At 38.8% G+C, this 27,236-nt stretch overlaps 1 protein-coding gene across 1 annotated transcript; it reads right to left on the bottom strand.

The window, feature by feature from the left end:
• Positions 1 to 4,516: 4,516 nt before the first annotated feature.
• Positions 4,517 to 27,137, bottom strand: AK3 (adenylate kinase 3). Its single transcript, XM_090274136.1, has 5 exons — positions 26,866 to 27,137; positions 13,263 to 13,382; positions 11,111 to 11,283; positions 9,737 to 9,855; positions 4,517 to 5,958 (listed from the first exon to the last, which is right to left on the bottom strand). The coding sequence occupies exons 1-5, from the start codon at positions 27,014 to 27,016 to the stop codon at positions 5,838 to 5,840; spliced, it is 684 nt and encodes a 227-aa protein (XP_090130262.1). The 5' UTR covers positions 27,017 to 27,137; the 3' UTR covers positions 4,517 to 5,837.
• Positions 27,138 to 27,236: the final 99 nt, after the last annotated feature.

Below are 27,236 nucleotides of genomic sequence, written 5' to 3'. Positions count from 1 at the left end.
CTTGTATCCTACTGCTAATTTAGCTGTCAAATCTGGTGTTTTATCATATTAAAAGCAATAAATCAGTAGTTGATAATCTACTTTACTAAATAAGCTGGATGATACAAATTTTTTTAAAGTTTTCCCCTTAAAGTAATATTGCATTTGTATTTTCGGCACCATCAGTTACATAAACCCTTGACTATATATCAAATTTATACAGACACTAAATTAAACCCTTAAGTATTCTCATAACTGTATTCCTTAGAAATTTATTTTACCCTGTTGACTTTTTAGTAGTAAGGGATATAGTAATTTAAAAAGTGATAAAGCTAATACAGATTTTTTTTTTTATTAAGACCAACTTCAAGCTCACTCTTAGTTTCTTTACTTGACGTAGTGTGGGATCTCTCAGGGAGCAAGTTTTAAAAGGACACTAGTGGCCTATAAGAACAAACAGGAAGAATAATCTGATTTTTAAAATTAGGTATATTGTTCGTTTCACTCTGATGTAGCCCAAGGACTTTTTTTAAAAGGCAAGAGAACTCTTACAGAGCTGTCTTGAGCTGCCAACTACTAACTCGTAAAAATTTGGTATTCCTTGTTGGTAATGATGGCTTTTACTGCATTTGTCATTTCTCTCTGTAGTTCAGTTACCATAGAATGCTTCTGAGCTTTATTACTTCCTATATAATTCACTTCAAATATGCCAGGATATTTGAGGATTCATTTTATTTGGAATTATATGACAGTGCTAATTATGATATCATTATTTGAGGATTAATCTTCTGACTTACAGAAACATGAGCTTTGATTTATATTGGGTATAGCCTTCGGTTCAGTCCCTTTGAGACCAGTAGTAAACATTTGGAAGATGACTAGGATTAGGTATACATGTCTCAACTTGAAAAACCAGATATTGCTAAGAGACCCATATGATGATCAGACTTGTAACCATGGCCTCATTTGCACCTTGTTTTAACTGAGGTGATAAGGCATTTAGTACCCATAGAAATTGACTGGAATTATTGAATCATACTTACATAACATCAGTCTTACTGTTTTCAGAATAAAACTTGTGCTTTTGATATAAAGGTATACTCTACAATAAAATGTTTGATTAATTTATATGGTAGTAATTTTTTTAACCAATGACCTAGTTACAGAATTTTTTTTTCCCCCTGTTCTGGAGCAAGCTTTTACTTTTCCCTTCCCGTAACATAGAGAATGTACACAGCAGTAACATCCCCAATTTCACAGAAATGATACTCAAACCATTACTTTACATTCCTCAACTTCATTTTTTCCCAAGATTTGCATATAAGCAGATTGTGTTCAATTTCATTTTGCCTTAAGTTAGAGGTATTAATGACTGTAGACTGAAAGAAGAGACATTATCAACAAATTGAGTAAACTATTCTTGAAGGGTTTTTTGTTCTTATTTTCTAAAACAGGTATTATTGAACAGCTTTTTAAAGATATATATATATATTACTTTCAAAAGGAAGTGTGTGATATATTTTGAGTGTGGAAGTGTGATTGGATTTATTTTAGGATCCAAGGACTGACTCCATAATTTGCACTTAAAAGACTCATTTTTACATATTTAGCTTACTTTAGTACTAAAAACAGTAAATAGACATCCTTTTTATTTCTCTTTAGTACTAAGAACTAACTCCTATTAAGAGAAATGTCCTCTTTTTTGTTTCTTAACACATTGCATACAGGTGGTGAGAATTGTCATCATTTCTAAAAGGCATTTAAATTCCCTGGTACGCAACGTGATAAATAATGAGAGTATACTAAGCAAAGGGATAATTCATATTTCAGGTTGGACAGTTTTCTTTAGACACAGATCACGGAAAGTTAAGCAGGTAAATGAAACATCTTTGATATCAAAGTATCCATCAAGGATTCTTGTTTCATTTGATAAAATTAATATTCTAATACAATATTTACTCCCTGTTAGTTTTCATTTTTATCACTGGTAATGGAAAGAGTAGTGATTTAAAATTATTCCCTAGGAGAGACAGGTGGGTAACACTTTCATTCAATTGTACCATTACTGGGCTCTTGCATATTTTGCCTAATGAGCTTATGATCAATCTATACCTTCTCTTCAGGAAAATTGGGTCTTCTTTCACATTAGCATTCCTATTACCATCCCCCCTTTTTTAGAATCCTCACCCAAGGATATATTTACTGATTTTAGAGAGAGAGGGAAGGGACATCAATGTGAAAGGAGCATTGATTGGTTGCCTCCCATCTGCGCTCCGACCAGGGATCAAACCTGCAGCCCAGGTATGTGCCCTGACTGGGGATCGAACCCATAACCTTTCCAGTTATGGGACGATGCTCCAACCAACTGAGCCACCTGGCCAGGGCTCCTATTATCTTTTTAAAAGTGAATTAACATGCTGCCCAAAGGATATGAATCTAGTAAGTGGATTTTCTTACAGAATGAAAAAATGGTGGGTTTAGACAAAGTGATCCTGAAGTTAACCTTGGGGTATTTTCAGAGAAAAATGAGATGTTGATTTACTGTTCTAAAAGTCAGTCATGTATTTCAGTTCTTAAATTGATGTGGGACCGAAATGTACTTGTTTGGGTTGTGGCCAGGCTTTTTATTTCAATTTTGCCTCTATCATACATGTTTTATTAATTTGCTAAAATTGTGCATCCATTTCCCATCTATAATGGAAATGTGTGTACTGTTTCACAGGTTTGAGAAGCTGATTGACTTAATAAGTATCTGCTTGCTTACTATGTAAGTTAATGGGATACAAAGATGAATAAAAGTTGATTGTGAATTGCTTACCATCTGATAAGTCATAACCATTCTCATATATCTTAAAGAATTAAGACTTGAAGTTTGATCTTTTCTAAACAGGAAAATGATTTTAAAATCCCACATCTTTCAATTTTTTTTTTTTTTAAATAGCATGTTTCTTCATGCTATTTACACTTAAAACACTTTAGAGTCCTTTGGTAAAATATGACACATCACCAAATTGTTTTACACTTTGGTAAAATCCTTCCAAAGTGCCATCTGGCATGACAGTGGAACTTAGTGCTATATATATAGAAAAACACATGATCATTAGTTTAAAAAAAAAAAAGAAGGTATGAACTCTTGTAAAGCACATTGGCTTTTCCCAGAAGCTTTATGCACAGCTAGACTATTATTTTGACTGTTTTAAAAAATTCAACTATAACTTCCAAAATCACAATCTTGGATTGCAAAGACAGGAAAGCTATATGTAGTTTACTAGTATCTGTGAATATTCTTTTGTTAATGAGAAGACACTGTTTTAACATGTTTTAAAATACAAATTTATTCTTGCTGTTGGTTGCAAGTATTAAAACAATTTAATCTGAGGTCTGTTATTAACAGGTAAATTTTGTCCCAATCTATAAGTATCCAAAATATTTTTCTTTGCTGGACTGCCATTGTAAATAGCTGGGAGAAAAGTAGCTATGGGCTGGGGTTTAGAAATTTAAGCCAGTATTTAACGTATTTTGAATGGAATTGAGAAGTGAAATTTCTGATAGTAGTACCTGCCAATTTCCATTTCCCACAATGCATTCTCTGCTTATGAAAGGTGTACCAAAATAACTATGGTGCTCCAGAAAATAGGGTAATGGATTTAAGTACTGTTCTCGTTAACCTATTTAAGACAGTAGCTTCTAGCCATGGCATTCAGCTCCAGACATATCTCCGTGTGGCACATAAATCATCATAATGATCATTAGAGCATTATGGGTTTTGTTTTTGTTTTTGTTTTTTTAGTAGATGGGCTCCCCAGCAATGATAATCATCAGAACTATGACATTAACTCAACATAAAACAAGTTCTGTTTGCTTGAATAAAGAAAAACGCAATAGTGCAGATGTTAACCAAACTAATGGATGGATGGATGTGCAAAACTTGGGGTTGTTTTGAGGGTGAGGAGGGAACGAACGGTCACAGTGAAGAAGAATCTTAAATTTCATAGCCATATAGATCTCCCGTTTTTGATTCTAGATCTCCTTAAGGGTGTCAAGAAGGCCAGTATGGCTGCAATACTATAGCAGGAGTTAAAGTATAACATGAAAGGAAACCAGCTTGTGTACTGCTTTAAGACAATTATTAGAAATCAGTCACTAATTCAGAAGGCAGTGAATCAATCCATCGGGGCAGCAGAACAGAAGGTGAGATGGAGTGGGCTCTGTGACCTAGCAAAGACAAAGTGGTGTCCACAGTTCTGAAATGGAATTGCATTCTAATACCTTAATTCTAATGCATGCCTGATAACCTAGCAATAATTTCAAAATTTCACGACATTTTAGAAAGCACATAATATTAACATTCAAATAAGGCATTATAGAAAGTTTTATAAAGAAAGGAATGTTTAATCCTTTTTTAAAAGTCTTGGTCAATTTTGAAAAATCAAACAGAATTTTTTAAAAATCAAAAGAAAGGAAAATAAGTTATTCCCCCCACAAAATACATAAGAACTACTTATTGGCAATTGTGTTTTAAGTGCCTAGAATAAGAAGCCGCATTTTCAAAGGCAGTTTATAACAGCTGTACAGAACTTGTTTCATTTGATTTGGCACCAAGTAAAGTCAGAGTAAATATGCCACTGGAGACACAGGTTTCTCCCCCTCTCATATTGCTCCACTCTTTCTACCAGGCCATACTGTATACATAAGCATGCATCCCTGTTGCTCCACTAAGGAATCAAGTCATTTTGATTTTAAAGCAGCTGCTCGGGTTTCATTCACCAGCTGAGTTCTTTACCCTTAAGATAGGATAGCAGTGATTGTGAGCAGATGTCAACTTCTTTGATTAGAAATAAACTTAAGCAAACTCAGTTTCCTGGTCCTTTTTAACTTGCATGTAAAATCCTTTTCATTGCCATAACTGTTTACTAATTATGACTGCTATTTTTGTCAAGAGAATTTTCTCCAGGCAAACCTGATCTATTTTCTTAATGAAAAAGCATGCTTATTTTACCTAGTGCCATGGAATTTTTTTTTTCTACTTTAATATGTTACCCATCAAAGCAGATCATACATTTTGATCATAAAGAAAAACCAGCAAGTAGATCCAAAAGCACATCTCTTAACTGGAGTAACCTCTGAAAACATAGGTCTTCACATTGGCCTTTGAAAATCCAACTCCGGTCCTTTCACAAGACTTATAATGTCAATCTCTAATATAAATCATATAGGAAGGTACTTTATGCTAATTGATAAATTGAAAATTCTGAGTAACCTGAAGGTATATTTAACAACAAAATAAATACAACATTTATGGCTAGCTTATAAATTTCTTAGTGTAGAGGCAGCAGTGAATTTCCATTCTTCAACTAATCTATAAATCCAGTTGGTTTTTTTTCTGGAATTTTATAGACATACTGTACCACAAAACTGTGTACCACAGTGTTAGCCATGGTTTTTTTGGCATCAGTCTAAGCAAAACTTCTGATGAGATACTTTGCCCAAATGACACATTTCTTTTTTACATTTCCAGAAAAATAGGGGAACTTGATCAACCACTTACTCTTCTGAACAAAAGTTCGATTACTACCAATTGATTATAAGTTACGCTCTAAACAATTTTTCAAAAGTCATTTGACATCACTGATGTTTTCAAATTGTGTACCCAAAGAAGATAACTGGATAAAACATACTGGATGATTTCAAAAGATGAATCAGTATCTGATGCATTTGGCATATCCTTAATTTCCAAATAGAATCAGTAGAAATGAAACATAATTTTCAAAGAATTCACCCATCAGTCTCAGGACAAGGAGCCTCTAAATGCACAAATGAGGAGCTTCTGCTCATCTTACTAGTTGCACATGCTTTCCTTATGGAGTAACTGGTGCTTTCTGGTTTATTTGTGGAACTTTTGTTTGTAGGAAGGCATATACATGGGGCCAGATCTTGTTGGTTTCGGTTCCAGAGAATGTTTCCAATACCCCTTTTTTCCTAAAGATGACAAAACAAAAAACACAATGCTGAGTCTTCCTCATAAGCTTTTTCCAAAGTGGTTCTTAAAAAGATGATAATGTGGATTTAGGGGTCTCAGTAAGTGTAGGTCTGTGATCAAGACAGAAAGGCACTTGGCTGGGCTATGGAAAAACTGAATTTTAGTTTGAGTTGCGCCCTCTGGCTCAGGGAAATGGTCCCTTGAAAAATAACACTGCCCTGGCCAGTGTGGCTGAGTTGGTTGGAGCATCGTCTCATAACCAAGAGGTTTCAGGTTCAATTCCTGGTCGGGGCACATACCTAGGTGACAAGTTCCATCCCCAGTCCCAGTACATATGATCCCGGGTCCAGGCATGTATGATCCTGGTCCAGGAGCCTACGATCTCTGATTGGGTGCCTATGGGAAGCAACCAATTGATGCTTCTCTCTCACATCAATGTTTTTCTCTCGCTCCTTTCCTCTCCCTGTCTCTAAAAAGCAATGAAAAAATGTCTTCAAGTGAGGGGTTTTTTTAATGTAAAAAATAATAATAGCACTTATCTATTGAGCATGTAATAAGTGCTTTACCTGTAATAGTTCACTTAATCCTTTCTAAAGTCCCAGTTCCTTATTTTACTGATAAAACTGTGTGTTATAGATGTAAAGTAACAGCCCAAATCATCAAGGTTTTCAAACATAGGGCCTGCCAGACACCAGTACACCCCTTGGCTTTCTTTGTCTGCTACTTGTTTGCGAAACAGCTTCCTAACACTTGATTGTGCTTTCTTCTTTTCACCTGTTTTTTTTCTCTATGCTACTCATGAATTTTAGGGGAAGAGGAATAAAAGTATACTTTTTATTGTGTTTCACCATTTCTCCCAGGCAGATTTGTCTGACTTGTCATCAGACCAGCAATCAAAGTCTATTTACTCCAGCTTTCTAGGGGGTAAAATGGTGAGGAGAATCAGAATCCTGGGGTTCCTTTTCAAAACACACAGGTTCCTTCCACAGATACTGGTATTCCTCTTGCTTATCCTCCTTCTCCAACCAACTCACACACACTGGCTTAAAGGCTGCATAAGAGCAACTGAGGAACTCTAGTTAATTCTTTCCAAATGTAGGATCTGTCATACCTCTGCATCCTTTTTACTCAATTTTCAGAAGTTTCACTAGGGACAAAAGCATTTCTTTTTGATACCTCCTTTAAGTTAAGACTACCTTAAGTAATTCCCACTGTATTCCTGCTAAAAGGAGACATGATGCAAATATAGTATTCTTTGCACATTAGAAGCCCTTTGGTTTCTAAATTCACAGGCATCTTGTAAAGCTTTCAAAAGAACAAGCTTCTTAACAGCTGTAAGCCTCTAGAAGAGCCACTGTAAAAATAAAGCTAGTGTCAAAAACGGGTTAATTACTGGAGGCACAACTATAGGCACCTGCTCAACCCTAAAGAAGTACCTTGCATGAACATTTTACCTTTTACGTAATAAAACCAGCTTCAAATATTGTCCTTTAAAGAGCAAAAGAATTTATTATAAACACAGGTCTAATTACACTATAAATGTCCCGCAGCTGGAAGAGTTTTAAACAACAATATAGCTGTCAGTATTTTAAAATAACAATGCTAACTATCACTAAGGTTGTTGGAAATACCTCTTTAAATTTTTGGTTAAGTCCAGCCCTAGTCCTATGTGCTGGAGTCTGGAAGGAAAAGCTTCAAACAATGACAAGCGTTAGCAAAAGTCAAGGGCCTAGAAAGACTAGAATATCTCCTAGGGACCCACAACTGCAGCCTTCCCCAGCTTCCCTTACCACATTTTGGCAATTAATCCCTATTTCCACTGCATTTGGTGATTATCTCTATTAATAGTGTTACGGTGTTGTTAGTGCCAGGGCTATTGTAAGACTTTACATGGATTCTCTCACTTAATTCCCTTAATAATCCTATAAAGTAGGTACTATTTAATATTGCTCTGATTTTACAAGTGAAAAATTTGTGGCAGAGGTTGAATCCCTTGCCCAGGGCCACAGCACTGGCATTTGCAGAGCCAGGCTTTCTTTAGTTTCACTGCACACTTACCCTATTACAACACAAATCATATTGGGTTGGCCAAGAAGTTCATTTAGTTTTTTCCATAAGATGGCTCTAGTAGTACTTAGTTTGTCTACATTAGAAACAATTTTGTTAGATTGTATTGTGACAGCTGTCATATCAGTGTGCATTTTTAAAAAACATCAAAATTGGTGAATTTTTGTGTAGCCATTTTAATATTGAAGATGGAAAATATAAGCAACATTTTTGGCTTATGCTTTATTATTTCAAGAAAGGTAAAAATGCAAGTGAAACAGATTTGTGCAGTGTATAGAAAAGGCACAATGACTGATCAAATGTGTCAAAAGTGGTTTGTGGAGTTTTGTGCTGGAGATTTCTCACTGGACAGTGCTCCACAGTCTGGTACACGAGTTGAAGTTGAGAGCAATAAAATCAAGGCATTAATTGAGAACAATCAACTCTACCACACAAAAGATAGCCAGCATATTCAAAAAATCCAAATCAATAAAGTTATTGGTGAAAATGAAAAATGTGTCTCTTATTTTACAGAAAAAACTAAATGGACTTTTTGGCCAACCCAATAAAATTATAGTACAGCTACTGTAGAAAGTGAATCACCAACTTTTTTATAACTTTACCTTCCAGAAATAACTATTAAAAAGAGTTTCAGACTATTGCTTTAGTTTCACAGCACACTTACCCTATTACAACAACAAAAGTAATAGATGATAATTATAAAGTGCTTACTATATGTCAGAATTACACATATTAACTCAATTTTTCAACCCTCTTTTCTAACCCCCTTTTACAGTTAAAGCCAAGTTAATAAATGGTGGCCTGGGATTTGAACTTAGGCTGTCTGGCTCCAGAGTCTGTGCCCTAACCACAATATTGTACTGTTCTGTCTTGATACAATATCATTATTCAGTAAGTGAATGAATAAAAGGAAAGGGATTGCAATCAAATCCTCTATAAAGAGAGGCAAGGGGTGAGTGAGTAAGGAAATTGGACTGTTTCTTAGCCTGAGTCAAATATGAAGTTAGCATAGATCCCATATTTGTTGTGGAATTCCCTGAAGAACAGACAAAACTATGTTAGAATATAAGCTTTTAAAGACCACTAGTCAAATAAATGATGTAAGGATTGGTTGCTATTTGAGAGTCTTCCCTCCTGTAGGGGCAGGTATGGGTATGATTAAGTTGGCCTCCCCAGCATTCATTCCAGCCCTTTCTCGCTCGGACAGCAGATTTTAGATGAGACTGACCCACTGCCAGCTCCAGGTGTGGACCAATCAGTGTAATTACTCCCACCCCCATGACTGGTTCAGGAATGGGCAGTAACCGAGGGCTACAACAGTCAGTGCAGGGCATTCTCTGACCACAGTGGCTGGCCCAGTAGGTTCAATCTGCATGATGCTCGGGGCTTTTGTTCACTGGGGAAAAGGTGACCCCTAAGCCCTTCATGAAAGGGCTGTTCCTAGCAACTGTCCACAACTATGCAGGAAGCCTGAGGGCTGAGCCAATACAAAGTTGAGAGAATGGCAAAACACTGTTCAAAGGGAGGGGTAACTAAAGCCCAACCTACCATCTGGACTTCTCTGTGACACACGCTAATAAATATCCTTATTGTCTAAATCAATTTGAATTGGACCTTCTGATGTTCTAGCATTTCAGCTGTAAAGCACAGACAATCAAAAACTGCTTTAGTTCATCAGGCGAGAGAAGTTCTGAAAAGTGACAAACTCACTGGTAGTATTCCAAGACCGGCTGTGTTTGAGCTTCATATGCCTTCAGTCTCTTGATGACTGTCTCTGGTCTGTCGTCCTCACGCTGAGTGAGAGGCTCTCCAGTCAGATCATCAATGCCCTAAATGGGAGTTGGAACAGGCTGGTATCAAACATCCTATTTTTATAATCATTTATATGATTTTTAAACATCTCTATGCATGCACCAAGCACACAAATGTGCTTTTAAATAAATGGAATCAAATCCAAACCCAGGTCACTGCAACAGAGAGCCATGAGACTCCCTAGGGTCATTTCAACAGTGTCAGCCTCCTTCGAGTAAAAGGTTTTCTAAGCAGCCTCTAAATAACTTAATATTGTGGACAAAAAAGGGGTCCTACAGAAAGTAACCTCACAAGGTAACCTGATCACAAATTCCTAACTGTGCAGGTCATAGTGGGTAGTCATGCCCCAGGCATATAACTTCTTTAGTAAAAGGTTTATCTTTGCCTTAAGGAGCCCTGTCTGTGTTTCTGTATCTAGGTTAACACACCTTTGAAATGCCTCTTTTCAAAGGCCCCTCAGAAGCCACCCTCAAAAGCATACATAATCTTGTTAACTATCCTGTAGCCCAATCCCTGCCTTGCTTCCCCCCACCTTCATGTAATCTTCTGTATGTTCCCTCTTTAATTCAAAATGCACAAAAGAAGTTGCAAACTGCCATTCTAGGGAGCATTTTTGTTAGTGTGCTGAGATCTTGCTCCCAGGTATATGACTGTTTGGCTCAAATAAAATTTTATAGAAATTCTCTACAGATTTGGATGTTCTCATGTCGACAATATACATATAAAGATTCAGCCCTGACTCCTATGGCTCACTGGATTGAGTGCCAGCCTGCAAATCAAAGGGTCACCAGTTCAATTCCCAGTCAGGGCACATGCCAGAGTTGCAGTCTGGGTCCCCAACTGGGGCCGCGTGAGAGGCAACCACATATAGATGTTTTTCTCCCTTTCTTTCTCCCTCCCTTCCCCTCTCTCCAAAAATAAATAAATAAAATCTTAAAAAAAAAAAAAAGATTCAGCTACAGACTGGGACTCTCAACTGCAAGTCCTAAATAAACCAAGGTGTCACTAATCCCTATTTCCCCAACTCTTAACACACTCCCTGGTATGGAGTCGAAAATCAATACATACTTTTAAAGGAATATCAAACCCCTGTTACTCCTGGGGACGCCTTTACTAACAAACTGAGTAGACCTGACAAGGACTACACCAAGTAACCTGAGAATATAACCTTAGGAGCTTTGGTCAGGCAGAATTTCCAAGGTCATAAAACTTCTGTGAGAGCAGGATTCAGAGACTGCTATGTGAAAGACAAGCTTCACCACAACTACTTACCACATTTTTGGGAGGGTTGAATTCGATATTGTAGACTCGGCCACTTCCTGGATGAATCCAGCGAGCGGTGAGGCGTTGCTTAATGACCTCAAAGGGCACGTTCAGATTAATCACTAGGTCTATCTGATAAACTTTATCCAAGGCTTCTGCTTGAGGAAGAGTCCTTGGAAAACCTTTTCAAATTAAAAGGAAGAAGAAGGAGAAGAAGGCGAAGTAGAAGGGAAGAGAAGGGAGGAAGAGAGAAAAAGAGTGAAGAAGGAAGAGAATTAATGAATGCTGAGCAATTTGAATAGAAGCAGTAACACCAGTCTAGCTGATCACAGCTGTAGGGCAACTGTGTATCACTGACTGGGCCACAGGGTGCCCAGATATTTGTTCCAACATTATTTGGGGTGTGCCTATGAGGGTGTTTTTGGATGAAATTAACATTTAAATCAGTAGACTGAATAAAGCAGATTTTTCTCCCTAATGTGGATGGATTTCATCTAATCTACGGAAGACCTGAATATAACAAAAGGGCTAAACCTCTCTCCTGAATAAAGGGGAATTCCTCCGGCCTGACTGCCTTGGAGCTGGGACATGGGCTTTTTCCTACCTTCATACTCAAACTGAAACAGCTCTTCCTGGGTCTCAAGCCTACTGGCCTTCAGGCTGGAAGTATACTATCAGCTCTCCTGGATCTCCAGCTTACCAACTTACCTTGAAAATCCTGGGGTGTGTCAACCTCCATAATCATGTGAGCCCACTCCTTACAATAAATACTTCCCTCTTCAGAAACTAAAAATCAACCCATTCTGCCACTCCTCTGCCAGTTTACAGCCTTCTTCCTTTTGTGGTAATCCTTCCTCTTCATAAAATATTCTCAAAGGAGGGGAAAGGAACTAAAGCCATATCTAATGACCTTAGAAATCATGCAGTTCACTTCCCTCTTCCATTTGGATAAAGAAACAGGCAGAGTCCTGACTGGTGTGGCTGAGTTGGTTGGGCATTGCCCTGCAAAGCGAAAGGTTGCCAGTTTGAGTCTTGGTCAGGGCACATGTCTTGGGTGCAGGTTTGTCCCCAGTAGGGGCCGTGCTAGAGGCAACTAATCAATGTTTCTCTCTCACTTAAATGTTTCTCTCCCTCTCTTTCTTTCTCCCTTCCCCTCTCCCTAAAAATGAGTAAACTTTTGAAAGTAAACAAAATATTTTTTAAAAAGAAGAAGGCAGAAAAGATGACTGGCTCAAGGCCTCAGGGTGATTAGTAGCAGAACTCAGGCTCTCTGCCCACCATCTGTGAGGTCTGCAGTCCGTGAAATGCTCATTCTCCTGCCCACACTCATCATTTTGAACATCTGAAATGCTAGTGATGTGATGGAGCGGGGTCCCCCCAAATCCCCAGAACCTGTTGTTGGGGGGTGAAAGGAAGGGGACAGCTTTCAAGATAGCTGGTAGCTAGTGTCTTAGTTATGCAAATGGCTTTGGTTCTTCCAAGGCGCCAAGGAGATGGGAGGGATTTTGACTATGGAATGGTGAGGAAAAAGCATACAGGGCCTATGCAAGGTTCTGTGAAGATCAGAACTGGTTACCACACCCACTGTGTCACAGGCCTCGGTCAGGGATTTAAAATAAGGCGGCAGCCATTTTAGAGAGTAGAGGGAGTTCCACAAAGTTTACAAGGAGGTAGAGGGGGGAGAACCACACGGTTTGCAGAGGGAAGAGCACCATGCAGTTTTAGAGAGTGGAGGAGGGAGATCCATGCAGCTTGCATAGAGAGAGTTCCATGTGGTTTGCAAGGAGACAGAAGAGAAATCCATGCGGCTTTTAAAGGACAGATAGAGAAGCATGCATGATCCAGTGCACCACGGCACATGTTTTCCTGGACCGTTATATGGAGGCTGATGACATTGTACCCCAGATCTGGAAAGAGAGAGCTGACAGATAAGGAATGGGGGATTTCTGTGCATGTTTTTGGCATGTAGCCTTTTGGGGAGCAAGGGAACTTCTGGGTCCCATGGGCGAACAGGGCTCTGAGCTGAAGTGCTCACTGTCCTCCCCAGGTTGGAATATTGTAAATAAAGACCTGTTTTCCTCAATACTAGTTGTTGGGTTTTACACTAAGGTGCCATGTGAAAGAACCCACTTTCACTCTGTAACAGTGACACTTCACTTACCATCCAATAGCCAGCTATATTGGGTGAGGTTTTTCAGCTCATGAAAGGCCAGTCTAGTCATGACATCATCTGGAATGAGCTTCCCTTGTTCAATGAAAGTCTTGGCTAACACACCAATTTCTACATCAGAATAAGGAAGGAAAAGCAAATCAGCAACTTACATTTGTTTTATCCCAGTCCAGGCCCCTAAAGAATTCTAGATAGCACACACATATGAAAATGTGCATCATCAACGTTTTTGATAAAAACAGAGGTTACAAAATAATCTATGCCTATTTCAAATGATCCATTATGTTAAAATATATAAATATGTAGATAGAAAATAATGGAAAGCTATCTCTGTGATAGAATTATGTGACTTTTTTTACATATTTGCACTTTTCTATATTTTCTAAATTTTCCATCAGAAAAAGTATATAGAATTATGGAAATTAGTTTCTTTTTAAATAAGAATTTGAAATAATCATGGTTTTTAAATGGGTTGGTTTAAATGCTGTAGAGACTTTTCTAATCCTCTAAAATAGATGCTGCTGTCACAACTCAATTTTTGATCAGATTACCACTATGATCATATTACATTTCTATTAATAAAACACCCAAAAAAAGAATGACCAATTTAAAAATATTACCCACAACTATATGTCATTTTTAGGCAACAGTATTTTAATTTCCTCATCATCTTTTTCCAAACTCTTCATACATATTCAGAATTGTAATACTATTGTAAATGTATATATACAGTTTTTTGTTCTTTTCTCACTTAGCATTATTTTGTAAATAGTTTTCAGGACTTCCAGTCAAGATGGAGGTGTAGGTAGACATACTTCATCTCCTCACACAACCACAGAAAGAATTAAAACTAAATCTCAAAACAACACCCAGAAGTCAGAAAATTAAATTGTACCAAAGTCCGACAACCAAGGATTTAAATAAGCCACATTCATCCAGATGGGTAGGAGGGGCAGAGATGTGGAGACAGGCAGAGAGGCGAGGAGATGTGGTGTGGCACCAAGAGGCAGTGGCAACAGCAGAACGGGCAGGCCCACATTCACATGTGATGGATAAAAATCAGGAGGGATATCTTGGGAGAAAGCAATACCAGCCCCAGGCCAGACAGCACAGCACAGGGTTCTACCACCAGGAATATAAATACCCATAACTTCTAGCTGTAAAAACTGGTGGGGGTTGGGACAGTGGAAGAAACAGTGGGATTTTCAAGAGACTGCTTAAAGGACCCACATGGTCTTAGAACATACGCAAACCCACTCATTCTTGGATTCAGCGCCAGGGAAAAAGCTGGAAGGGTGCTGATTGCATATGAGGAGTAGGTTAAGTACCTGGAACTGGGGAGAGTTCTGGACAAACATCCAGAAGCCAGGCAGTGGCACTGTCCCCTCTCTGAGCCCCCCCACCACAAGCAGAGCCACAAAGCAATGACGCAGGTGGCCCCACCCTGGCGATTACCTGAGGCTCTACCCCACACAATTTACAGGTGTCTTTTCTACAATAGGCTGTGCTACCAAGACAGGGAGTAAAAGGAGCTCTACCTAATTAATACACAGAAAAAAACACAGGGAGGCTGCCAAACTGACAAATAGGCCAAAATGAAGAAACAGAACACACCACAGCTCATGTCTTTGCAGAAATTGACAAACTAGTTGTAAAACTATATGGAAAGCAAGGGACCAAGAATAGCCAAAACACTCTTGAAAAAGAAGAACAATGTTGGAGAACACACTTCAGATTTCAAAACAGCAATCAAAAGACTGTGTACTGGCATAAGGATAGACGTATAGATTAACAGAATAGAATTGAGAGTCCAGAAATAACCCCTTAAATTTATAGTCAATTAATTTTCAACAAGGATGCTAAGAAAATTCAATGGGGAAAACATTATCTTAAACAAATGGTGCTAGGATTAAACTGAATAGACATACACAAAAGAATAAAGTTGGACCTCTACCTTACACTATATATAAAATTAAGTCAATATGTTTCATAGACCTAAATGTAGAGCTAAAACTACAAAACTCTTAACTGGACTTCATTAAAGTTAAAAACTTAAGTGCTTCAAAGTACACCAACACATAAATGAAAAGACAATCCACTGAATGGGAGAACATTTTTATAAATCATATATCTGATAAGGAACTTATATCTAGAATATTTAAAGAATTCTTACAACTCAACAATGGACAAAGGATTTGAATACAAAAAGGAGATATACAAATGGCCAATAAGTACATGAAAAAAATGCGCAACATCATTATCATTATGGAAATAACAAATGGTAACCACAATGAGATACTACTTCACACTCACTAGGAAGGCTATAATCAAAAGACCAATAACAAGCTTTGTCAAAAATATTGAAAAATTGAAATCCACATATATTGCTGGTAGAATAAGTGATATAACCAATTTGGAAAACAGTGTGACAGTTTTTTTAAGGTTAAAGAGTTACCACATTACCTAGCAATTCCACTACTAGGTATATATCCAAGAGAAATAAAAACATACATCCACACAAAAACTTATATATGAATGTTCATAGCAACAGTATTCATAATAGCCAAAAAATGGAACCAACCAAATGTCCATCAAGCAATTAATGGATAAATAAAATGTGGCATATCCATACAAAATTATATTATTTAAGTATAAAAAGGTGTAAAGTACTGATACACATTAGAAAGTGTATGAACTCTGAAAACATGCTAAGTGACAGAAGCCAGGCATAAAAGATACACATCATTTCATTTATATGAAATGTTTAGAATAGCCAAAACTATAGAGGCAGAAGAAAGATTAGTAGTTGTATAAGGCTGGGAGCATTGGGGGAAAATGCAGAGCAACTGCTAATGGCAATAGGTTTTCTTTTTGAGGTGATAAAAATGTTCTAAAATTGATTGTGGTGATAGTTGCCGAACTCTGAATGTAATATAAAACACTGAGTGATATATTTAAAGAGGGAATTTTATTGTATGTTAATTATATTGATAAAGGTTTATTTTTATTTTTTTAATGTTTTATTGATTATACTGTTACACTTGTCCCAATTTCTTTTCCTTCTGCTCCCCTCCACCCAGTGACCTCCCTCCCTCCAGTTGTCCCCCCCTTTTAGTCCATGTCCATTGGTCATGCATATAGTTCTTCTCAACCTCTTCCTGTCTACTCCACTCCCTCCTACTATGCTTCTTAATTCCTGTACCATCTCCCTCCCTTTCCCCCTTCCCCCTCCCTGCTGACCTCCCCCCAAAATGTTCCCCATACCTATAATTCTTTTCCCACTCTTGTTGCCTACTTAGTTTGCCTTTGTTTCAGTTCCCTAGCTTCTGTTGTTGGTTGTTGTGATGCAGTTTTCATTTTAATGTTCATAATTTTGATCCTCCTTCTTCTAAACCAGTCCCTTTAACATCTCATATAATAGTGGTTTGGATCTAATGAACTCCTTCAGTTTTACTTTGTCCTGAAAGCAGTTTCTCTGCCCTTCTATTCTGAATGACAGTTTCACTGGATAGAGTATTTGTGGTTGTAGGTTTTTGATTTTCATTACTTTGAATATTTCTTGCCAGTCCCTTCTTGTCTGCAGGGTCTCCTTTGAGAAATCAGCTGATAGTTTAATTGGGACCCCTTTGTACATAATTCTTTTCTTCTCTCTTGCTGCTTTGAAGATTCTCTCTTTATCTTTAATTTTTGACAATTTGATTATAATGGGTCTTGGAGTGGTTCTCCCTGGGTCCAGTTTTCATGGAACTCTCTGTGCTCCCTGGACCTATAAGTCTATTTCCTCCCCCAAGTTTGGGAAGTTCTGCTTCATTATTTTTTCACATAATTTTTCCATTTCTAGTTCTTCTTTGCCCTCTGGCAATCCTATTATTCGAATGTTCGTTCACTTATGGCTGTCCCAGAGGTTTCTGAGCCTCTCCTCGTATTCCTCCCTTTTTTGTTTCCTCTCTCTGCACTGGTTGACTGTTTGTTCCTTCCCTATGTTCCAGTTTGTTGATTTGACCTCTGGTTTTCATTTCTTCACTACTTGTCTCGTATGTGTTTTCGTTTGTTTCAGTATGACTAGCTTTCTTTCCTTCCCCGTCTTGTTCCAAATCTTTTGTTAATTCTGTTAAGGCACCTTATGACTATAGCTCTGAGCTGAGCCTCAGAAAGATTTCCTATTTGCTCATCGGTTAGATCCCTCATCTGCTGCCTGGTGAGCTGCATCACTGGGATTTCAATCATGGTCTGTTTCATCCTGTCAGCTTTTCTGTTTACCTTTGTTTCCTGGGCGGGCTGTAGGGGGCGGAGCCCCGTGCACTCGTCACTACCCAGCAACTGGCTACCTTTTTCACTGCTCTGTGGTGCTTTGTGTGGGGGCAGGGGTCCAAGATGGACTCCTGCTGTTACTTTCCACTGAAAGACCAGCTCACAGTCCAAGGCAATGGGGGTCTGCCTTCCCCAGCGTTGGAATTGTGAGCTGCTGGCTCTTGACTGCAGACAGGATTGCTCCCCTGGCGTTTCTCACAGTCCCACCGCTATCCCCGCTGCTACCGCGCACAGCACAGCCGGACCTTTCCATCCCAATTCCAATTTCGCCCCTCCTACCCGTCCAGACAAGCACTGCTGGTTTATAACTTCATACATTGTGCTTCCATGTAGTTTTATTTTCTGGGATTTCTGGTTATCTTTGGTTTGAGGTAGTTGTATTCCTACTTAGTTGTGGAGGAAGACAGAGTGTGTCAGTCTAAACCTCCATCTTCGATAAAGGTTTTTTTAAAAGGAAAGATGAAAAATGCCGGGTAAGTGAAACAAAACAAAAAGCCAGTCATAATTCCATCACTACTGAGATTATTATTATTATAACTAATAATAGAAAAACCTTCAAATATTTTGTTTTGTGAAAAAATAGTCCCATGTGTAGTCTAATAATCTTTTTCATTTATCACTAACAACTTTCTATATCAATAAACATTTGTGTATAATAGTTACTAAAATCTAAAGCCTGTAATGCTCCCAGTGGAGTTTATTTAAAAGAAAAAAATGATTCAAATTCCTATGTCAAGGTCTAAACAGATTGTTTATTATATTTCAAATTTTTACCCCCTCTCAAAATTAAATGCAAGAACTTTTGTCCAGCATATTCTTTGCGCTGTTGGTTAATGTTTATTCCCTTTATTGCCCATAATTTAATATGGTATCTGAACAGACTCCTCATAAAAATGCTATTTCCTTTTGATTCAAAAATTAACAGACGGGAGTTTTCATACTGGCAAAATACAAACAGGTAGTTTAAAAATTAGTTATTCAAAATAAGCTAATTTTCTACAAAGGTATACACAAATAAAAATAGAAAAGGAAGGTTAGAGAAAAGTAGGGAGTTAAAATCACCTTTTAATTTTAAGGATAATAATCAGGAATTCTACAAACATACAGACATTAATCTGAAGGATGAGTATTTGTATTATATAAATGTTTAAGTCTACATCTCTTTTTAAAGTTCGATCATTCTTAAAACATTACCCAAACCAAGCACACCTCATATCTGAATGACCTCTAACAATCTGTTTGAGCACCTGTGAAGTACAAAAGAGGGCCTGACCAACCTGTAAGTAACAGTTGTCTTTTACATATGCCAGGAGAGAGGGCTACAGAGAATTAACCTAGTTCCTGCCAAAATTGCTTTTAGCAAAGTACATAAAACTTACTTTAAAAACATGTCAAAAGAAAACAAAATAAAACTACCAGAACAACAGGGAATGTGACAAATGATGACTTTACACCCAATCAAGGGCTTTTTATAAAAAACTTTTCTCAAATAATGGTCAGTTAACATAGTGGTTACCTCTGGGGAGCTGGAAAGAGATGTGATTGGGGGATTATAGTGAGCAGCCCCTAAAGTATCTGTAAATGGGCATTCATTTTATTCTTCTTCTAGCCATAGATAAAAATCAAAATACCTTCATGCACGGGATATTTCACAAGATTATGTTGAAAATAAAAGCCTCTCTTGACCACTGGTCCCCTCTCCAAGCACCACCCAATCTCTCTCCTCTTCAGTGAAGCACCTAGAGAGAGTTCCTGCCCTAGGTCTATACTCCTCCCTTCCCACTCTGCTTCAGGATAGACACACAACTCAGAAACTGTATAAAGACCCTGGGTCTGACCTCATCATATTCCTCCCCCACTCCCTCCCCACCATTTCCACTGAACACTCAAACCATACCCCTTAGGAGGGAGCTCCACATTCTCTGGGGCCTCCTAGCCTCTGCATATGCCTTTGTCTCCTCTCCACTGCCTCATAAGCTCTTGCTCATCTTTCAAGATACACCTTAAAGGGATCTTCATAGTGAGGTGTCCTTCGACCTCCTAGGCAACCAAAAGTTCCTCCTCTGGACTTTCATGTTCCAGACTTGTTTCTGTTGGAGCACTTAATCACACTGATAAAACTAACAGTTTATGTGTTATGGCCTGAACTGTGTCCCCGACCCCAAATTTGTATGTTGAAGTCCTAACCCCTAATGTAGCTGTATTTAGAGATAGGGCATTTAAGGGGTAATTAAGGCCAAATGAGTTCATAAATGCAGGACTTTCACCCAATTTGACTGGTAGCCTTATTTTATAGAAGAGGAAGAGACACCAGGAATGTAAGTAACTGAGGAAAAGCCACGTGAGGACAAAGTAAGAAGGAGGCCCTTTGCAAGCCAGGAAGAAAGGCCACACCAGAAACCAACCATCCCAGCACTTTAATCTTGGACTTCTACCCTCTAGAACTATGAGAAAATAAAGTTCTATTGTTTAAGCCATCTTGAATGTAGTATTCTGTTATGGCAAACTAAGTAGACTAATACACATGACCACCTACTCAACTGCCCTCCACTCCTACATTCTGAAAGTGACCACCCCCAATGAAATATATTTGTCTCTGTTTTTCTAACACCAATCACATACTAGGTGCTTGATGGAGCCATGGATAGATGGATGGATGCATGCATGGATGGATAGATGGGTGGGTGGATGGAGAGATGAGTTAGTTGCCTGGATTCCCTCTTGCAATGGAACTTTAAAAGGCCTAACATACTCTATTTAAAAGAATCTATCAAAAGCCTACTTTCTTTGAGATGGTATTTGTCATCAGGTTCATCTTTTTAAAACACTCTTTAAACTATTTAAACATTTTATTTATTTGTTTGTTTGTTTGTTTTTAGAGAGAGGGGAAGAAAGGGGGAGAGGGAGAGAAACACCAATGTAACAGAGAAACATCAATCAGTCCGATTGCTTCTCATATACACCCTGATTGGGGATCAAACCAGTGACCTTTGACTTTGCAGGATGATGCCCAGCCAACTGAGCCACACTGGTCAGGACACTTTTAATTGTTGAAACAAACTTTAATGCACCCGTAAAATAACAGAAAAGGGCAAAACAACCCAAATGTCCATAATTCAATGGATAAACAAAATGTAGTATATCAATTCTAAGAAATATTATTCAGCAATAAAAAGAAATTAAGTACCAACATAGGAGACTTCCGACCAAGATGGAGGCCTAGACTGACATGCTCCGTCTCCCTCCACAACTAAGAAGGAATACAACTACCACAAAACCAGAAATAACCAGAAGTTCCAGAAAATAAATGGAAGTCCAACGTATGAAATTATAAACAAGTGGTGCTCATCCAGATGGGTAGAAGGGACGAAGCCGGGGTGGAGAGGTCAAGCTGTGCTGGTGGTGGCAGCAGTGGCAACAGCAGTGGGATGGCGGTAAGCACAGACAACAGTATTTAAGGGGAGGTGAGAAGCGCTGGGGGTTCACCCCCAGCTGAAGACCAGACCCATCAGCTTGTGATTCCATTGCCAGGGATGGCAGAGCCCCATTGCCTTGGACTGTGAGGCCCAGAGTGGGTGGGGACAGGGGAGGCTCCTGTTCTCTCAGCAAAGAGTGAATGGCAGAAATCCATCTTGGAACCCCCACCCCCAAAGAAAACACCACAGCGTGGTGAGAAGGGTCGCTGAGTAGTGACGAGTGCACGGGGCTCCACCCCCTATAGCGTAGGAGGTGTGACAACCCCACCCAGGAAGCAAAGGTAAACACAAAACTGTCAGGATGGCGTAGATCATGATAGAGATCCCAGGGACACAGCTGACCAGACAGCAAATATCTAATCTAATGAAGCAGCAAATAGGAAATCTTTCTGAGGCACAGTTCAGAGCTTTGGTTATAAAAATGCTTACACAGCTAACAGCAGATCTTAAATGAGATGGGGAAGGAATGAAGGCTAGTCCTGATGAAATAAACAAAAACACATACGAAACTAGTGGTGAGGGAAAGAAAATCAGGGATCAAATCAACAAATCAGAACATAGGGAAGGAATAGTCAACCAGTGCAGAAAGAGGAAACAAAAAGGGAGGAAAATGAGGAGAGGCTCAGAAACCTAGCGGGCCAACATCCGAATCATAGGGTTGCCAGAAGGTGAAGAAGAACAACTAGAAGTTGAAAAAATAATGAAGCATAACTTCCCTAACTTGGGGAAGGAAATAGACTTACAGATCCAGGAAGCATAGAGAGTTCCAAAAAAACTGGACCCAGGGAGAACCACACCAATTGACAATTTGACAATAATCAAATTGTCAAAAATTAAGGATCAAGAGAGAATCTTAAAAGCAGCAAGAGAGAAAAAGAGAATTACATACAAAGGGGTCCCAATAAGACTCTCAGCTGATTTCTCAAAAGAAACTCTTTAGACAGGAAGGGACTGGCAAGAAATATTCAAAGTAATGAAAATCAAAAACCTACAACCATGATTACTCTATCCAGCGAAACTGTCATTCAGAATAGAAGGGCAGAGAAAATGCTTCCAGGACAAAGTAAAACTGAAGGAGGTCGTCAGATCCAAACCACTGTTATATGAAATGTTAAAGGGACTTGTTTAGGAGAAAAGAGGATCAAAACTATGAACATCAAAATGAAAACTATCACAACAACCAACGACAGAAGCTAGGGAATTGAAACAAAGGCGAACTAAGTGGGCAACGAGGGTGGGAAAAGAATTATAGGTATGGGGAACATTTGGGGGGGAGGTCAGCGAGGAGGGGGAAGGGGGAAAGGGAGGAAATAAGCATAGTAGGAGGGCATGGAGTAGACAGGAAGATGTTGAGAAGAACTATATGCACAACCAATGAGCATGGACTAAGGTGGGGGGACAACTGGAGGGAGGGGCGTTACTGGGTGGAGGATAACAAAGGGAAAAGCAATTGGGACAAGTGTAACAGTATAATCAATAGAGCATATTTAAATAAATATATATAGAAATGAAGTACCAATACAACATGGTTGAGCCTGGGAAACATCATGCTAGGTGAAAAATGCCAGACTTTATAAAAGACCACATATTGTATGATGTCATTTGCATGAAATGTTCAAGTAAGAAAATAAAGACAAAAATGTAGATTAGTGTTGCCAATGGCACCGATTGGGTGGGGTGAGGTGGGAAGGGTGTGACTGCTAATGGGTATGAGGATTTTTGGGGGGGGTGATGAAAATGTTCTAAAATCACTTATGGTGATGGTTGCACAACTCTTGAATAGACTAAAGTCCATTGAACTATACACCTTAAATGTGTAAATTATATGTAAATTATATTTCAATAAAGCTGTTAGAAAAAAATAACGCAAACCTTATGGAAAGCAATACTGTTAAAGGTACAGAACAGTATGTACAGTTTGTTGTTTGTGTAACAGAAAAAACAAAACAGGAAGAATGGATAAAGAGTTGTATGTGCATGAAATAGCTCTGGACAGATCTTTTTACTAAATGTTGTTTTATATTTTTCAAATTCCAGAATAGGTAATATATTGCCTATTATATAACAAATTTTTGCCATTATAAGAATAGTTTGCCCTACTGTCAATATCATTCTAATTAGTCAAACCCATGCTACATGGATGTACATAATAAAAGGTTTGTTAGATATACAGAATCTCGGGAGCTGACAGAGGCTTTAAAGATATCTATTGACTTTAACTTCCTCAATTTACAGATAACATTCAAAAGGGTTAGCCATCCAGTCCAGGATTATATCTTTGAGAAGCACTAAATTGCAGTGCAGTTTCTCAAACTTTGGTTAATCACATGGCAACGTTATAATTTCTGCCATAGTTGAGCTATTACTAACTATATACTTTTCTTCAAAATGGCTCAGCTTTTTAACAGGACATTTGTTCACGAAATCAAAGGTTTGTTGCACTAGGTATTTTTCAAATACAATTTGAAACGAAATTTTTATTGGTTTTAGAATTTGAATTTTACTTTTATTTGAGATAATTTTTTGTCTACCTAAAATAGTCTCATATCCTCAATTTGGGAAATGCTGCATGCAAAGTGTAATTCAATGTTCACCTTTGTCCCCCCAGTAACTGCTGTTTTTTATTGAGCAAGTTCATTAACGTCTTCTGAACTCAGTTCCCTCACCTTAAAAGGAGTGGGCTGGGCTAAGGGCTAAGGGTCAAACTCCAGTTTCCTGACTCCAGAGTCCAGTGGTGCTTTAAGCTACTCCAGGTTCACCACTATCAACAGCTTGCATGGTGTTTCCAGTGTCTTTATCACAGCTGCTGGGGTGATTTTAAACTTTAGCTATAAAATACAATGCTGGGTTATAAAATACCCTCATGACATAGTGTTTGGAGAGTAAATTGGCAGCATCCTTCTGTAGCACTATTTGATCATATCATATTTATAGAAATTCCATACTAGGGAATTTATTTGAAGGAAATAAGCAGAGATGCTGCCAAATGTTCATGTACAGGGATCATCATTATAGTATTTATAATAGCAAAGAATGGTTAACAACATAAATGTATGATAACAGATGAATGTTAAATTAATAATTGTGCCATTTTTGAAAATTTTTATTGATTGATTTTAAAATATTTATTTATTTATTGGGTTGAGAGAGAGAGATCAGTTTGTTGTTCCACTACTTATACATTCATTGGTTTCTTCTATGTGCCCTGACTGGGGATTGAACCTACAACCTTGGTGTATTGGGGTGATACTCTAAGCAACTGAGCTACCCAGTGGGGGCTTATGATTTTGGAGAGAGAGAAAAAGTGGGGGAGGAAGGGGGAGAGAGAGAGAGAGAAACATCAATTTGCTGTTCCACGTATTTATGCATACATTGTTTGATACTTGTATGTACCCTGACCAGGGGTCAAACCTGCAACCTTGGCATATTAAGATGATGCTGTAAACCAGCTGAGCTACCCAGCCAGGGCCAATAATTGTGCAATCTTGATGAAACAAAATATTCTTAATGATGTGTTAACAAACTCACATTAAGTGAGGAAAAATGCATCTAAGCAATAATTCATAATATAACAAAATAGTAAATACATAAATGAAACAGAGAAAAAAAAAATGTAAGAACCACCAGGGAAATGTTCATTATAATTGTCTCTATGCAGTGAACTTAACAGAGGATTTTAATTTTCTTTTTTTATATTCTCATAACATGCTTTTCTACCTTTATAATAAATATGCTTTACTCTTAGTATATTAAAAAAAACACTAAGCAATACTTTTAAAATAAACAATAACATCTCTATTTTGGCTCTAATCCTGTGGGAAATGTCCAATCTACTCACAATTATTTATTGAGAATATATTCTTTGTCCTGAGATACAAAACATCTGTAATAACAATCTCATGACACCTCCCTAAACTCCATTTTCTGTTTTCCTTGTTAAAGAATCCCCTGTAAAAATTCCAGAAAGAACAGATGCCTGAGATCAGCTGACTGTCTTTCCCAATGGTCCTCTCCTGCCTCCCTTTAGCCTCTCTTTTCATGTTGTGGAGCCTGAAAGAGGACAGCATACATGTCAAGGATGTTAAGGGTAAACAAAGAGCACTGTTTCTGAATTTTTTAAAAAGTTTACTTACTCGCTTTAATTTTTTAAATGTTTTGTGCTTTCACAAATTAACATATCCTAAATCGTCACAGGAGGTGTTCTGTAACCACACAGTTATGCATCACTGCTGAATTCTTTTTCAGAGTTGCTAAACAGTTTCTTACTCCTTTCCATTTACTCCTACCCCAACTAAGTGCAATACTGGAGATGTTTATTGTTACCTAACTACTTCAATACGTTGCATCAAGAACACTTCACAAGCAAGCCAAACAATGTAACCTTTTGAAGAAGTCGAAGCAACTACGAAATACTTTATGATTTTTTTTAAAGATCAGTGTTAGAAGAGAAAAATAAAATAGTAATTCACCAAACTAGATGCTGCTCCGAAGAATTCCAAGACACAAACTAAAAACACCGGGGTGGATCTGTTCTGCATTTAAATGTCAGTATTTTTGAAACAAACATAAAACCCCACCTAGAAGTAACCTACATGCTCATCAGTTGGGAATTGAGTAAATAAGTTATAGTAGATTCAGCAAACAGATACTTACAGAAACATTAATAAAATAAAAGGGATTTCCATATTTTCATGTGGATAGACATCCCAGATATAAAGTGAAAACACACTGGTGCCGAATACATATATAGTATGATTATATATTACATAAAACAAGGCATGTACATATATGTGCTTATACAAAAATTTCTTAAAGGAAACGCTTGGCAATGTTCTCCTTTGAAGAATGGGACTGAGTCAGGTCATGAGAGAGGGCTTTACTTTTATTTTATGTACTTCTATCCGGTTTCCAATACTCTTTTTTTTTTTTTTTACCTTGTGCAGACATTACTTCTATAATTTTAAAAAATGAGCTTCAAATTAGTTTTATTTTGGAAAATGAAGGTTAACACTTTTGAGAAACAAAGGAACAGAAAACAACCTCACCCTGATGTTTGTTGACTTTTGGAAAACAGCTTTACAATTTAATTTACATAAAATCGGCTCATTGTAAAGTGTACAGTTTGTTGACTGCATTTCGTGATGAGTTACAAAAATTTATTTGGCATGAGAACAAAACAATCTTTCAGATGACCACGAACAAGAATAGCTTTTGTGTCTAAGAAATCTTTGGGGGTATCCAAGATCTATGCCAACTGTGTTTCTGTAACGAGGGTAAATAATGCTTGGCCTTCAGATTATGGGGGAAAGTTTGGAACCAGAAAATCCCATAGAGTTAACAGAGAGGGAGGGAGGAGGGAGACGGAGAGAGAGAGAAGGGGAAGGGAGAAAGGGAGGGAGGAGGGAAAGAGAAAGAACAAACAACTATCTAGGCGCAAGGGCACGTGGAGAATAAGCCACAGTTCGATGGACTCTTAGGAGCAGCTGCGACTGGGACTGGACAAGCCTCTCAAAGCCGAACAGTTTCCTTTAATCTTTGAACTTCGAATGTGTCCTAACTTCCTAGTTCCTTCCCCCAATAACCGCCTGAAGCTGTCCAAGGAGGTCAGAGATTTCGGTGAGCAGTTAGTCGCTCAGCCGTGGGAGGTCTCGCCCAGGACAGCGGGAAGAAAATGCTGCACCCGCAACCCTGGACCCGCATACCCTGGACCCGCATCCCCAGGACGCGCATCCGCCGCCCCGGCCCCTCCGCCCTCAAATCCCAACTCAGGCGACAGTGCACAACACCCCTCCAGCTTGGGCTCCCACCTGTGCCCCGAAGCATGTTGTCCCGGAGCAGATCCCCGCTGGAGAGGTGCTTCAGCTCAAAGTGTTTGGTGATGCGCGACGACACGGTGCCCTTGCCGGAGCCCGGCGCCCCCATGATCACTGCGCGCAGTAGCCGCGCGGAGGCCCCCATGGCCGCAGGGTGAGGCTGGGCTGGGAGGACAGTGGGGCTTCGGCCTGGCTGCGCGCTCCCCCGGCTCCGCCGCCCGCTGCCAGCGGGCAGACAGCACTGCGAGTGGGCGGCTGCGCAGCGCCCAGGCGCTCCCGGAAGTGAGGCGCCTGCCACCGCCCCCCCCCCCCTCCCGCGCCCGGCCCGTCCTGGCTGCAGCGCCCGCCCCTCGGTGACACAAGCG

Source organism: Furipterus horrens, unplaced genomic scaffold (assembly GCF_987537825.1).
Source record: "Furipterus horrens unplaced genomic scaffold, mFurHor1.1.pri manual_scaffold_4, whole genome shotgun sequence".
NCBI lineage: Eukaryota > Metazoa > Chordata > Mammalia > Chiroptera > Furipteridae > Furipterus > Furipterus horrens.
The sequence above is the reverse complement of the archived record's forward strand: the minus strand, read 5'-3'. Positions and strand labels throughout refer to the sequence as shown.

Bases quoted from the DNA above. Each gene is read 5' to 3' on its own strand.
- AK3 (XM_090274136.1), bottom strand. From the start codon at position 27,016: ATGGGGGCCTCCGCGCGGCTACTGCGCGCAGTGATCATGGGGGCGCCG. The intron at 13,383-26,865 runs GTGGGAGCCCAA...ATTCTGATGTAG, and splicing joins CAACATGCTTCGGGGCACAG to AAATTGGTGTGTTAGCCAAG. The intron at 11,284-13,262 runs GTAAGTGAAGTG...TAATTTGAAAAG, and splicing joins ATATAGCTGGCTATTGGATG to GTTTTCCAAGGACTCTTCCT.